Genomic DNA, 15465 nt, shown 5'->3' with positions numbered 1-15465 from the left:
AATTAAAGGGTTAGTGAAAATTCTGTCAGTAATTACTCACCCTCATGTTGTTCCAACCGCGTAAGACCTTCGTTCATCTTCGGAACACAAATTAAGATATTTTTGATGAAATCTGAGAGCTGATCACTTCTCCATAGGCTGCTAGGTGACCGAAACTTGTTGGCCCAGAAAAGTTATTAAAGAGATCAATATCAAGCGACGAGAATACTTTTTGTGCGCACAAACAAACAAAAATAACGACTTTATTCCACTATTCATTTCCTTCTCTCTGGGCCTCTAGTTGGTTCACGTAGTGTTTTTGCGCTGCACGTCTGTGTTACACGTCACCACGTAGGCTCACTATTGGCCGACGCTGGTCATGTGTGTGAGTCGTTATTTTTGTTTGTTTTTGCGCACAAAAAGTATTCTCGACGCTTGATATACTTTAGATTGAGCCACTGTAGTCACTTGGACTATATTAACGATCTCTTTAATAACTTTTCTGGGCCAGCAAGTTTCGGTCACCTAGCAGCCTATGGAGGAGTGATCCAGCACTCAGATTTCATCAAAAATATCTTAATTTGTGCTCCGAAGATGAACGAAGGTCTTATGCGGTTGGAACAACATGAGGGTGAGTAATTACTGACAGAATTTTCATTTTTGGGTGAACTAACCCTTTAAGGAGATTAAATATGTAAAATGATCTAAAACGGTTAATTTATTGATCTAATTTGACATGGTTTCATTATGAGTTATGTGAAGAAAAGTAAAGTCACTGAATTTAATAATCACCCTTTAATTGTCATGATACAAATACTGTGAAGACCACTGGGTTGCAGCAGTAATTAGATTTATCAATTAGTATTAGTAACCCGGTGAGTCAATATAGGTTGCATTGCTTTGACCGTATAATGGAGTTGAATGATTTTGCCTACCTTTGGATCTTTCAGGCTGAAGCCACACATGTAGTCATTTATTAAACTGAAAGCAAATCCTCTGTTCATAAACGTTAGGCAGCGCTGTGCAGGGGAAGACAGAACAACATAATGCCAATCAGTGAGTTCATGAGAAAAATCAATAACAAATCAAATAAATATAATATAATACAATTAAATAACGATAAATAACACATGATTCAAACTGTATGTTTGTTTGGTAAAACTCTATTATCAGGAGAAACAGGTGCGGGTTTAACTTTGATCTTGAATGTTAGCCAGACATTCAGTGAAATCTATCTTGACTTAATGAGTGATCCATAATTCATAGTGACTATCGGTAGCAGAAAAACTACAAAAATATTTACATAACAACACGCACTTATGGTGAGCAAGTCCAAATGTTGAAACACACTTCAAATAATGTCTATTAATAGATTTCTTTAATAGTTTTAATAGTTCCTTGAAAATAAAAATCACTAATTGTTAGTGTGGTGGATTTTTAATAGATAAAATAGTACACTGTATATTAAACTAACCATGTTTCTAACATCTAACCTTACTTCTCTTTTCAGGCCTAACATGATAACACTTTGAAACACAATGTACTAAAACGTTCTGTCCTGTGTTTTTGGATGTTGTATTTTTGCCATACCCCTTTGACATTGGTTGTGTGAGTGTATAAATAAGTTTGGGAATTGAAACTAGACAGACTAAATTGAAACTTTGACTAAATTTGAACCTTGTGATTAACAATGAAGTAATCATTAAAACAAAGTTTGCTTTACCTGGTAACAGAAGGGTTTGTCTATGAAAACCAATCAAATTGTGGGGAAATTATGTAATGCAGTATGACATTTTTGCCATACCTCCTTATTCTATAAAAACTGTTGTATTCGTGTTAGCTGGTGGGATTCTCAATGGAATTTGTCTGAGATCCTCCAGCCTTACTTCTTCTTGGGGGAGATTCTCTGAGAACTGCTCGAGAGATCCTCCGGCCGTGATTAAAGCATTTAAAGGACATTTGCTAAAGTCTGTTTGTCAATTATTCCTGCGCAGGAAGAAAGCTAGTTAGGGAAGCAAGTTAGTTAGGTAGCTATATAGGGAATGTCGATTGGAGACAACCCAGATAGTTAGGTTTAGGGAATAATCTAAGACATTAGTTATTGCTCCAGGAGGCTTGAATGTTAATATCAGTATAAAAAAAAAAAGATTGATCAACCTTTTCCTCTTTTCTACAAATTTTTTATCAGTTCAGTTTAATTATTAGTCTGATGGGCATTTGGAATAAAGTAGAATTTAAAGTAGAATATCAGAATATCTTGTGCTCATTTTAAAGAACATATACGTAATGCGATTCAAACAATTAAAATGAGTCAATCTTAACCTTTGACCTGACCCTAATGAAGCACGTAAGAGTAAAGAACATTTTACACCGTATGCAGAGACTGCGAGTTTCATATAAAAACTTATACATCTACATATACAGTATTTAAAAACCAAAAGATTGAGGTCCACTAATTTGACTTAAAACACAGCAAAAAATAGCAATATCATATTATTACAACAATAATAATGAAACATTACAATTTAATCTAATATTTATGTTTTTAATATATTTTAAAATGTTATTTATTAGCTGATTTGGTGCTCAAGAAACATTTCTCCTTATTATAAACGTTGAAAATGGTTGTTCTGTTCACCTCATTATGGTACTAAAAATTAGGGCTGGCCTTAAAGGGATAGTTCACCCAAAAATGAAAATTAGCCCATTAGCCCATAGACTCACCCTCAAGTCATTCTAGGTGTATATGACATTCTTCTTTCAGACGAATACAATCAGAGTTATATTAAAAAATGTCCTGGCTCTTCCAAGCTTTATAATGGCAGTGAATGGCTGTTTCTGTTTTGAAGTCCATCAAAGTGCATCCATCCATGATAAAAGTGCTTCACACGGCTCAATATCCATAACATATAAAATATCCATATTTAAAACTTTATCGACTAAAATAACTAGCAGACGGCCGTACGCATCAATTTACGGTGGAAGAGTGACCCTTGACCTTGACGCACAACGTAATGACGAACGCGGAGGATAGAGCAAAACAAAACACCAGTCACGAATTATAAGTCTAAAACGAGAATTTTTAAAGAGAAATGTCGGAGGAGCTTGAGTTTGTTGCCCAGCCCTGTTTGTTTGAACCGCGAGAGGCGTCTAAACTTACGATACTCCTACATCCTACGTCATACACCGTCAAGTGTTACTCTTTTGGCGGAAGTCAACTTGCGTAGGCCGTCTGCCGGAAGCTAGTTATTTTAGTCGATAAAGTTTTAAATATGGATATTTTTCTTACACGAACACAACACTTCACTTCAGAAGGCCTTCACTTCAGAAGAATTTGTATTCGCCTGAAAGAAGAATGTCATATACACCTAGGATGGCTTCAGGGTGAGTACATTTATGGGCTAATTTAAATTTTTGGGGGAACTATCCCTTTAACTCAAGCACTAGAATCATAGGCCAGTTGCATAAACTGCTCAGACAAGTCAAAGAATTTAGTCATCTATAATTTTCTCTTCAAGATTGCTCATAACTTCTTTTAAGTAAGTTACTTAAACGGGTAGATTGGTTTAATATGAATCCAAAAAGACTGGTTACTCCTTGAATAGCTGTTAGTTGGTCACACTAGTTTTTTTAAGATTCAGGCTTCACATAGTGAGTGTGTTTATGCAACTGGCCCCTGGTCTTATTCAAATACTACAGCTTTAGGCCTGACCTTAATGAAGCTGGCCAGGCTGAAGTTGGCGCACCGGGCCTCCTCTTGGATCTCCACATAGCGGATAGTGATGTGAGGCATGATTGACAACAGCAGAGACTGCAGCGCTTGGTGGAATGATTCTGGAAACCTCTGTGCTCGCGGCATCTGTAGGGAATGCAGGTGGTTTCATATGATTAACCATCAATGCTCTATAGTTTCAGTGGTTACGGCAAATGTTCATTTGTAAGAAAAGTTTTATCAGGTTTCATGTCAGTTGTCAGTATCCCAGATTCCCACACGGAAGTTCAATTCTAAAAAAGAACTCAGTCGCATGATCGTGTGTTATGCAATCCATTGTGCAGAAGGCATGTAAGAACAACAAACTTCACGCGCTGGCCCTAAATTGGCATAACATGAGACACAGTTATGCAAATAGGATCCAATGGCATGTCAAATAGGTCTGAACATGTCTGGAAAGCAGAAACTGTTAAACACACATTGTACATGCAAAAGTCAACTTAATGTCAACAATACAGCTCAGCTTGTGCTTTGTGTGTGTTTGAGTTCAAAAGGTGCGTGTTTTTTTTCTCCTTCAAGTGCCTTGATCACGTACACTTTTAAAGAATGAGGAAGTTAACTGCATTCTATGTACACATGCAAAAATTGAAAACATCCTGCTTGACAACCCAGGATTCTTTAAATGCAGCTGGTATATTTACCTGATGATGATGAGAATGAAAAGGAGAGGAAAGCCCGTTGTATTCTTCTCATAAAACAAATGGTTGTTAATACCTGCGTGAAGTTGGCCCCCCACCCAACGCAAAACGTCGTCAAACTATGCTCAATCGTTTGTGCTCCGTTTGTGCTGGTTTGTGCTGTAAAAAGTTTCATTTGAGCTGCTTCGTTTTTTTTAGATATTAAAATAATATTATGTGGTCATTCTGAGGTCACTCAGCCCCCCCCCCACATGCTCCAAATTCACCCAAAATAGTCTCGAATTCGTTTGTGCTCCGTTTGTGCACAACTAACTGAATGGGAGAGACACTGAATGAAGAGAGAATTATAGACGGTGCACCAACTACACTTTTTTTAACAGTAGGCTAGTTGAAGTAACAAGGTAAGACCTAAAGAATCGGCAAACCAAATCACAATATTCAATTACTTGTAGGTTATGTTATCCTGTGCGTTTTCAACTTTTAACGAAAACTGCAGATCACAGGATGTGGATGCAACACAAACTTCAAGGTAAGTGTTTTACTTACTGTGTGTTGTGTTTTGTTAATAACATATATGAAAATTGTCACAAATACACGCACCATAATCTGTTTGCTGTGTTTATACACGTGTGTAAAGGCCTATAGGCTACAGTAGGCTAGGGGTCAAAAGTTTAGATTCTTCTTCTTTTTTTTTTGTGTCTCTTAAGCTCACTAAGGCTGATTTTTTATTTTTTATTTTTTTATGAAACATACACTGATATTGTGAAATATTATTACAATTTAAAGTAGCTATTTTCGGTTTTAATATAATTACAATGTAATTTATTCCTGTGATGTAAAAGCTGAATTTTCTGTATAGACCTACTACCCAGTTTTCAATTTCACATGATTCTTTTGAAATCATAGTAAAATGTTGATTGTATGCTCAATTATTATTGGTGCTCAGTTAAGAAAGGTTCTTAATTTTGATCAATGTTGATCAACTTTTTATTAATTTATTACGTCCTTGCTAAATAAAAGTATTATTTTTTATATTACTTAACCAAAATCTTTGAATTGTTGTATATATTGGTTTTCAGAAGAAGAAAAGAACAACAATAAGCAGCACAACTGTTTTCAACATTGATAATGTTTCTTGAGCATCAAATTCATAACATCAGTAGCTATATTAGAATGTTTTCTGAAGGATCATGTGACACTGAACTAATGATGCTAAAATTCAGCTTTGATTACAGGAATAAATTACACTTTACTATACAGTATATATTCACATATAAAACTGCAGTATTACATTGGAATAATATTTCACAATATTACTGTATTTTTGATAAAATAAATATAGCCTTAGTGAGCATAAGGGGACATTAAACTTTGAGAAAAATAAAAAATAAACTTTTTAAATCTTTTGACTGGTAGGCTACTGTGTGTGAATTTAAGTGTCTGTGTGTATATATCATTTAATTACTACTATTATTATTATTATTATGTATGTGGAAACTCATGACTCAATTAAGTCAAAATGATTTAACTTTTGAAATTTAATTATGTACTATCGAACATCCATTAACAAAAAAAAAAAAAAAACTTTAAAAACTTAAACTTAAAAACACTTAATACTGACAAGTTACAATCTGTCTTCAAACCAAAGATACCACACAAAATAATAGACTTGAGTGCAAACTTCCATAAAATAGCACACTACTTCTCCTAACAGGAGTAGGAAAACAAGGGTGTGTGGCATACAAAAAGTTCAACAAAAATAGTTTAACTTGTGAAATTAAATATAAATAGTGCAATCAGTCTTTAGTGTATAATACAGCATGTGGGCATATTTTGTTTTTATCTGACGCTCCTGTCACTCCACTTCTCAGGTCGTCATACATCTCCCAGACACATGGAGACCTCCTGCAATAGGCCACATAATGTCCAAGAGCATCCTGGGTTAAGCCTCCTCTAAAAGCAATGACTGCCCGTAAAGTAAATCTCTTTCCCTGGAGCATCAGATTGGAGGGAAATTCACTCAAAGGAAATTCTGTGGAGTTGCTTCCCAGGTCAGTGTCAATCCACATAAGTTCTCCCAGACTGTAACTGTGAGAAACTTTCCCTGCACAGAGCACTTTTTCTGAGGTATCTGTCTTGATTGCAGAGGGACACTGTGACGGACTTTGGATCGGCCTGAGGCAGGGGGACTCTGGAAGGTCAAGGCCTTCTTCCACCGCGGTCTGAAGATGAGCCATGCCAGAAGCCTGCAGTACAGCAACAGAAGTACAAACAAATGCAATTTCCCTTGTGACTTGTTTGCTGAGACCACAATACTGTGAAGAGCACTGTTTTGTTAATGAAACACAAGTGCGTTTTGTCATTGACTTTTCAATGATAGTGGAGATGTGGCATTGTGCATCGATTTGGAGAGCACCAGACTTCAGTCGGACAGCTTTGAATATTTCGCTCAGCAGTTCTGCCCTCTGTATGTAGGCCTGTGCATTCAGACCTTTTGCGGTGATGGATTTCACTAGCTGGAGGAGGTTGTTGGAATCCTCATTGCAAACAATATTTTCAAAAGTGACACTATCACAGTAAGCATTGACAAAAAGCATTGACAAAAAGCATCAAATGCACATGTGTTCAGCACAGAGATTCTTGATTTCCTGAGTTTAACAGGCTGTTGATTGTTTCCATTTTTCAACAGGTCCACTTTGAGTCTTTTCCCTCTCACAGATGGATCTGCATGGAGCCATTCAGGACAAGGAGAGAGGTATGAAGTCCTCTTCCTCTTTTTGGGTGGAACTGCTAAGCCTCTCCAGTTTTCAACAGCTTCTTCATCTGTTGGATGGATGTTTGTGACGGCGTCAGACTTCCCAGAGCAGGAAGCATCCATCTCTGGCCTTTCATCCATCCTGCAGGTTGTGGTGGGTAGTGGATTGACTCCTGTGTCGATCACTGTCGCAACAGCCTCATCCTCTTCACCTTTTTCCACACTCTTTTGTTTTGCAGAAAAAATACGCATGTTGCCTTCAATGAAGGACAGATGTCGAGCAATGAATCGATCCCCTCGAATGGGCAAGTGTTCATGCTTGAAAAGGCCGCGTTTGATGTTTTTAACCTCGGCTTCAACATTGGCTGAACTTGCGGTGATTTTGGAGCTCCGGAAGTGAGGGATCATTACCCCTGTCCAGAGAGGTAAGTAATTTGCAAGCCATATTATTTTTGGAATAATCTCAGGGAGGAAGTGCATACATGTATTGTCATGATCACCATTAGATGTGGCAAGTGACCTGCTCTCCTCACATATATCTGTTACCCACTGCTGCAGGTCTGCACCCTCTACATCTGGAATGATGACACACTCTTCTGCAATTCGGGCTTTTAGGTATTTCTTGCACCTTTCTGAAATGAGGGGGGCTCCAGAGCTGTCACTGCCCTCTGTTTCGCTGAGAGCCACAATAGTAATGCATCTTAGTAGCTCTCTTGCATCGTCCATGGATTGTGACATGAGAAGCTGAGCTATTGACCTAACAAAGAAATCTTTAATGCGATGTGGTTTTTTTTTCAAGCAGTCCCACCGGCAGATCATCTTAATGCAGTGTGCAACATCAACCCGCACAAAACAAGGTGGGATTTTTGCTGACTGTCTACCGAGTAAGACACCACAACACTCATTGATGTAGGTCTTAAGATCAGGATGAGGAGTAAAAAGCCTTGACCAAAGCTCCGAGCAAAGCCAGAGAAAAGTCACTCACAACCGCTTTTGGAATAGGTGCACCTGCGCGTAACCATTCTGTCAGCCAATGTGTTATGGCATTAACGTCATGCTACCACTGTATTTTAACATCTGCAATGACAGAATAGGATCCTTGTCGCCTAATTCTAAATCATTTCTCTCTTGCTTTGCTTTGCGCAGAGTGGCCAAATTAGGCAAGATGACTTGGCTCAGGATCTCCAAAATCCATCAGCTTTGTTGCCTCTGATGCCCTCCATAAATGGGGTTCCTTTCTACCATGACACATTTCTTTGGATATCTGCACACGCAAGTTACCAGACATCGCACGCTTGGAACAGCCAGTATGCAGGGAGTCATCAGTGTTTTTAAGTGAACACCTGAACATTATTGTGCTGTTTATTTCAGGCTTTTTGTCACATGTTATGTGAATGTGGCCATGACACTCCTTACAGTTGCCTCTGATTACAATATATTTGTCTGTGACTGATGGATAGACCTTGGCTCTTTTAAAAGCAAATGTGTAGGGGCATTTCACTTCTTGACAAATGTGATGATTTATCACATGCCAGCCTTCAAAATTGTGTATTCCCTTTTTTTTGTTTTAGAGAACTTGTTTTTGTACGTTACTTTTTCAGGCATAAATTCAATCCATTTCTGAAATGGAACTTCAAAATCAAAAGTGCAGCAATCTTTTGGACTGGAGGAAAGGGACCCTGGCTCAAAATCAGTGTCATCACTACTGCCACTTGTTTCATGATCACTTTCATGAGTAAACCCTAAAGCATTCCAGATGTTGTGTCTGTTTAACTTAACAAAAGTGTATAGTGCCTTTGCAGTGATCTTGTTGTCTAGCTGTTTACTAAGCTCTGTCCAGATACTCTGATTAGGAGTAGCTATGTTGCCATTTTGGACTATGGCCTCTTTTGATGAACACAGGACTGTGAAAATGTAATCCCTGTCGACTGCTGGTTTCTTGGGCATCTGGCATAAGCAAAACATAATTACCCTCAATTATCCTGACTCCAAAAAATATCATGTACAGCATAAATTTGTTTTAATATATTACTGTATTGGTCTGAATATAAGGATAATATAATATAGTAAGGATAATGTAGATGGATAATATATCTTATATTAGGACCAATATGGTAATGTTCACCCCTAGATTGTCAGTGTTTATTGAACCGAAAACTCATTGCTAACACTAATATCACTAATTTAGCTATGAAATGTTAAATACAGTTGCACATGTGACCCATGGTCGTTTTTTAATAGTAAAAGGCAACTTTGTGCAACTGTAATCAGCATTTCATAGCTAAATTAGTAATATAAGTGTTATTAATGAGGTTTCTGTTCAATAACAAGTCTTAGCTCTCTTGAATGTTGTACAATTATTCTTGAAGCTACTAATATTGTAACTGACAGTTTTAAAACAATGTATACTTACATTGGCCAGAAATTTGGATTAGTAATGGCTTTTGTAGTTTGATTTATATCGACCTTTTCTCCACTAACTCTACAAGAGTCTCACATAATGTCTGAACAACATGACGTTTTTAATAAACACAACAGGGACTACAAAAACACTGATAAGAAGTTGATGTTCTTTTAAATCATCTTTATTAGCATCTAACATTTTAGAGATTGAATAAATGACAAACCCGAAATAAAATGCTCCTACATCATAGGCTAGGCTACTGACTAACTTCACACAAAAATACAGAGCTGTCTATAACTATTTTTTATCTTGCGACCATTGATTGATCTATTTTATTCAGTCAGCCTTGTATAGGCCTAATAAATATCAACATTTAATTTTATTTAACTTCTGATATTTTAAAACCCAACGCAGCACAAACGACAATTTTACCGGCACAAACCAGCACAAACGAACAAGACTATTTTGGGTGAATTCGGAGCATGTGGGGGGGTTGGTGACGTCATCAACAATAATTTAATGTATAATATTTTAAAACCCAACGCAGCACAAACGACAATTTTTTTTTTGGGGGGGGGGGGGGGGGGGGGGGGCGAGTGACCTCAGAATGACCAAAGAATATTCTTTTAATATCTAAAAAACCAGTTTGTGAAGTTGGAGAAAGTTAGGTGCTCGATACATGGTTCTCTTGCAAAGTTCAATAAAACTTGGGGCCCATTTTTTGCACATGTTGAGGGATTGATTTTTACGGCTATTCCAGAGTAGCCACCCTGATTGTCTACTAATTGTTAGTTTTTTCTTGTGTGAATTGGTAGCATGCTGGGATGTTTTTTATTTATTTCTGTAAAGTGTACATATTGGGCTTTTATTTAGCAGTGGGGGACCATTTTGTGTTTTTGTTTTGTTCTTTTTTTTATTTATTTTTTTATTTTATTTTTTATTATTATTATTATTTAAACTATAACTTATTCCTTATCTGATTTCATTTTATTTATTTATTTTCTTCTCTCTTTTTTTTTTTTTCTTTTTTTTTTTCTTTCTTTTTCTTGTAGTTGTACTTGACACTGTTTTGACTCCCGAATCTACCTCTTGATTTTGTTATGTCACTGAAAAATCAATAAACAAATGTTTAAAAAAAAAAAAAAAAAATCTAAAAAACCAAAACAGCACAAATAACTTTAACTTGTGTTGAAGTTATTGTGTAACTTCAACACAATATCTTAAAGTTAGATATTGTGTCAGTTTAAAACATGTGAATGGATTATACTAACTTTCATTCTGTTGCCGTCCTGGAGGTGCTGTGCCATTGACTTGGCCATGGTCTCAAAGAAGAACCAGGAATACTGTAATTAAGACAGAAAGAGAGAGGATTTAATACAATTACACAGAGGAATGTTGTAAATGTGTGCAAGTACACATTTTATATACAGATATAAAACCACAAACCAAATTATACATACACACTACCATTCATAAGTTTGGAATAATTAAGATATTTTTTTTAAAGATTTTGAAGGAAGTCTCTTCTGCTCACCAAGGCTGCATTTATTTGAACAAAAAATGGTGAAAAAATAAAATAAAAATTCTTGCATCAAAATAACTTAAGTGTATTGTGATTGTCAAAACATTTTAGTAACTAAACTGAATTTTATTAGGTTTAGTGACATGTTACAATGTTTACATGATACAATTTCTGGTAAGCTACGCTTTTTTTATTATTGCTTGACACAAATTTCACGATTTCAATTCAATTCAATTCTTGTGATTTGATTTAATATTGACTCATTTGGATAAATATTAGGTACACAAGATAGGCGTTAATAATTATCTCACCTAATGCTGTAAACATACAGACAGCCCTATCAGCTGGTAGTATTATTTAAGGTTAAAAATAATTATAATTTTATTATAATAACAACTTTATTTAATGATATAAGTAAAACTATAATAAATATGTAATATAGTACACATATTTAGCAAAATACTCTATAGCTCTTTTTTTCTAGCCAACTAATGTGCTATAGCCTATATTATGGTCATTAAATGGCTTTCCTGAGGTAAATGTTATGTGACATAATTGTTTTATTGACCTCTTTCCATGGTTGAAAAACACTGATTGATAGATATTATGTATGAGGAATATACATTTTGGTAAGTTGTACTGTATCTTTCAACATTGTTCATTCGTGTGTATTTACTATTAGTAGAGATGATCGGTTCACGTGCCGCTAAGGATCTGTCAAAAAATGTAAAAAGTGTCAATTGCGTGAATCTCACGCTGAATGAGTGTGAGTTGGCAGCTCTGCAACATAATCACAAATGAAATGCACAGTGAAAGTGAACTGCATTCCTGAAACGATGTACTTATTATTCAAAGTCAAAGTCAAATCCGTTCTCAGTTATCTAATAGTGTAACAGCGGATTCCCTAAAATCGTAGTTCTAAGGAAGCTCTGAGAATTGAATTCCAAAAAAATGTGTCCTTAAGGAGTCGTTAAGGAGATGCTTAGTCTGTGTGAGAAAAGGAGGGTATATTCATTCAAATATACTGAGGAAGTCCAGTGGTTTTTAATAAAAGAAAGTGTCTCAAGTTATGTGGGTGTGAATCATGACATGAGCATTATTTGTATTAACCAACAGATTCCTTGGAACTTAGACAGCAAACTTCAATTCTGAAGTGAATCCAAAAGACAGAAAATAAACACAACAGCGCCATCTGCTGTGCAAATAGGTCATATTCAGCATAACTGAACAGTTTTGTCACCTTGAGGAGTTTGTTGCAGGTGTTGGAGTCTGCAGTTTGTTTGAGGATGGCAGTCACTGCTGTAGCCAAAACTTCATGTGTCGTCACAGAGTTTTCTGAAGATGTGTTGTTGATCCGAAACACGTACTGCAAGAGAAAAAGGTGGTTCAAATTCCAATTTTTTTTTTATTGCGGCTTAATGACCACGGTAAAATGTGGGTCCCATGGCCAAACCTGTGGAGAACCACTGGTTTAAACCACTCTTGGACTAATCAAATCAATGTTTATGTTACTAAATTAATAAAAATAGCTTTTCAGTTGTTTTACCAAACGCACATTTATTTATTTTTTAAATAAAATTGCATTTACACCTGGCTTTTAGTGTGGTCGAGTGTGATCCCATCAAAAGGCCTGTTTGCACTTGGTCACTTCATGCGTTTTCTGTGATCAGATAGCTATCCGATCGTGCAAAGATGAGGTGTAAATGCCCTCCGAAAACGCTTTGGAGACGGATTTAAATCCGATCGTTCAGGAGGTGGTCTGAGACGCATTCCAGATGAAACTGGACAAGTGTAAAAGCATCTGGTTGTTGAAACCATATATGTAAATTTTACTCCTCCCAAAATGTAAAAAAATAAACACATGAGAGCGTGTTATTGGCTATATGACATGATCTAGCATGCGCGCAAACTGACGCAAATAAAACGGAAAGTAAGTCGCAGATGATCAAAACACAATCATCTTCATTGAAAGTACTGAGACTTAAATGATCTTTCCAGTTGCTGATGCCGCTCTTTATTGTGGTCTTTAATCTTGATTAGCTGATGATAAATAAAATGCAGCTCATATCTGCTGCTTTCACTGAACTGAACTTAATTTAATTAGCATATAGCACTGGAATTTGTTATATTCGTTTTGTGGAGACACATTTATGTGGGCAAGTGTCAATGGAACCGTTTTAACAAATCAAATAGCTATCTGATCAGTAAAAACGCATGATATGTCCAGGTGTAAACAGGCCCAAAAAATGTTAGTTTTAACAGGGAGCCTTAGTGTCGTACCTTCAAAAAAGAGCGTAGGTGGTGCTCCAGACACTCCTCATGACACTGAGACACTATGTGAATGATTACACTGTAAAACAAAGGCACATTAGTAATGTCAATACGAGGAAGCATTCCTACATTTTAAATTACACGAAAAGATGATGTTAAAGGTACACTATGCAACTGCATGCATTTTGCGGAAGAACATTGTTTTGGTTGTGCTTTGGTTCTGCGTGACTGTGAGGATGAACATGACCCTTCACAATAGATAATGCTTTACAGTGAACTCTGTTAGAGAGCTACATGTGGCAATTTATCTGTTCAATAAAATGCCTTACTTATAAAAACACAATATCTACAACGCATCTACAACATTTCAAATCCCTCAGTTCGAGCCATCTCCGAAAAGCCAAGCAGATGCTAGTTTAATTACGAGCTCTTGTCTCTTTTCGTAGGCCTGTTTGCATTCAAAACAGTAATGCAGCTGGTGTCTTTCTGAGAACACTAAGGTAAGGTAGTAAATCACCGTGTGGAGTTGACAGCAATGTCTTGACCCTCTTTGTTTGCCATAGTGAGGACTCCAAAGAGCTGAACGAGCACCGTAGGGAGGAACGTGATGATGACCCGAGTCTCCACCGCATGTAGGCACTTGGAGAGGAGACAGGAAATTAAAAGATTACAAAGTACACTTACACCAGGTTTGGGATCGGTAAGATACTTTTTTCCAGTAAGGATGCATTCAATTGATCAGAAGTGACAGTAAAGACATTTGTATTGCTACAAAAGATTTCCATTTCAAATAAAATGCTGTTCTTTTGAAATTTCTATTCATCAAAGATGAAATTTGCACAAAAATGTTGAGCAGCATAACTGTTTTCAACATTGATAATAATGAGAAATGTTTCTTGAGCATCAGATCAGCATATTAGGATGATTTCTGAAGGATCACGTGACACTGAAGACTGGAGTAATGATGCTGAAAATTCAGCTTTGCATCACATGAATAAATGTCATTTTAAAATGTATTAATATAAAAAACAGTTATTTTAAATTGTGTTAATACTTCCGAATATTACGGTCTTCAATGCATTTTTGATCAAATAAGCCGCCTTGATGAGCATAAGAGACTTCTTTTTTTTAAATAAAAATATAAAAAATCTTACCGACCCTAAATTTTTCAGTTATTTCCTAAATTAGTTCCAAAGAAAAGCTCAGAGAAATCATGTGGGTGAGGTTTAACTTAAATGCATGTCCTCTGTTGTTAAAAATGTTTTAAAAGTCCATAATATTGGGTTTACATCAAATGACATCTGCATTTTCCCTTGTTCTCACCTTTAGGCACTTGACGAGTTCAGCGAGATTGCCCTGTGATGCTGACCTCATCAGCTGGCAACACTGGAAGAAATTGTGGAGGTGCAAATCCTGGATGGGGTGGAATTTACTAGATTTAACGCTTTTATTTTACATAACACTTCATTATTCTCTGTTCAGTACAATGGATTGAAATTAGCTAAACAATCCTTAGATCAGATCAACATACCTGAGTGTAAATTGTTGATGCTACATTCACTCGCACTTTGAATAATGGTTTGCCATTCTCCACCCATTTGATGTCCGGGGAAGTCTAGAGAAAGAAATTCATTTAAAAAAATGACAGAATGAATCAGTGAATCAACCAAATCAATCAATCAAACCAGTCAAAGTACAAACAAACCAACCAATCAACAACTCAACCAACAAACGCACACTTAAAATTATTTTTTAGCATTAATGTTGCTGAAAAGAAGATTGTACCTTCTTTGAGTCTTGGCTTTTGTCAAACATGTAACCCGCAGGTAGATTAGCAGACACGGGAAGTTGTAGCTCTGATGACTGTATTCTGCCATCCTTCAATAAAGGAGTCCAGGAATAACCCACTGTAGAGAGCGAGGGTTAAAGGTCAATTGAGTGCAACAGTGCTCGCCCACTTTTTCAGCAGAGTTGGTTCCAGATGTATTTTTTCTATTCATTTCTCCCATTGGGATTTCAAAAAAGTCTTTGTTAAAGAGTTATAAGCCTTGAACCAAGCCAATCAGCAACAAGGTGAATCATAACATTACAAACTTTGATTTGAAGCAAAAAAATATTTGACAA

The 15465-nt window shown here is 36.3% G+C and overlaps 1 protein-coding gene across 4 annotated transcripts in view; it reads right to left on the bottom strand.

The window, feature by feature from the left end:
- dock11 (dedicator of cytokinesis 11) overlaps positions 1 to 15465 on the bottom strand; it is a 131358-nt gene that overhangs the window by 63646 nt on the left and 52247 nt on the right. For all 4 annotated transcript variants that reach the window (XM_084110039.1, XM_084110041.1, XM_084110040.1 and 1 more), the window contains exons 21-29: positions 15127 to 15248; positions 14873 to 14956; positions 14665 to 14754; positions 13859 to 13980; positions 13351 to 13420; positions 12311 to 12436; positions 10820 to 10891; positions 3692 to 3838; positions 915 to 998 (exon numbers count right to left, since the gene is read on the bottom strand). In XM_084110039.1, the coding sequence (XP_083966165.1) occupies positions 915 to 998; positions 3692 to 3838; positions 10820 to 10891; positions 12311 to 12436; positions 13351 to 13420; positions 13859 to 13980; positions 14665 to 14754; positions 14873 to 14956; positions 15127 to 15248 (917 nt within the window). The remainder of the gene's footprint in view (positions 1 to 914; positions 999 to 3691; positions 3839 to 10819; positions 10892 to 12310; positions 12437 to 13350; positions 13421 to 13858; positions 13981 to 14664; positions 14755 to 14872; positions 14957 to 15126; positions 15249 to 15465) is intronic.

The sequence above is a fragment of the Abramis brama genome (genome assembly GCF_963993115.1).
Source record: "Abramis brama genome assembly, chromosome: 3".
NCBI classification, from domain to species: domain Eukaryota; kingdom Metazoa; phylum Chordata; class Actinopteri; order Cypriniformes; family Leuciscidae; genus Abramis; species Abramis brama.
Note: the sequence above shows the minus strand (reverse complement) of the source record. Positions and strands in the feature narration are given on the sequence as shown.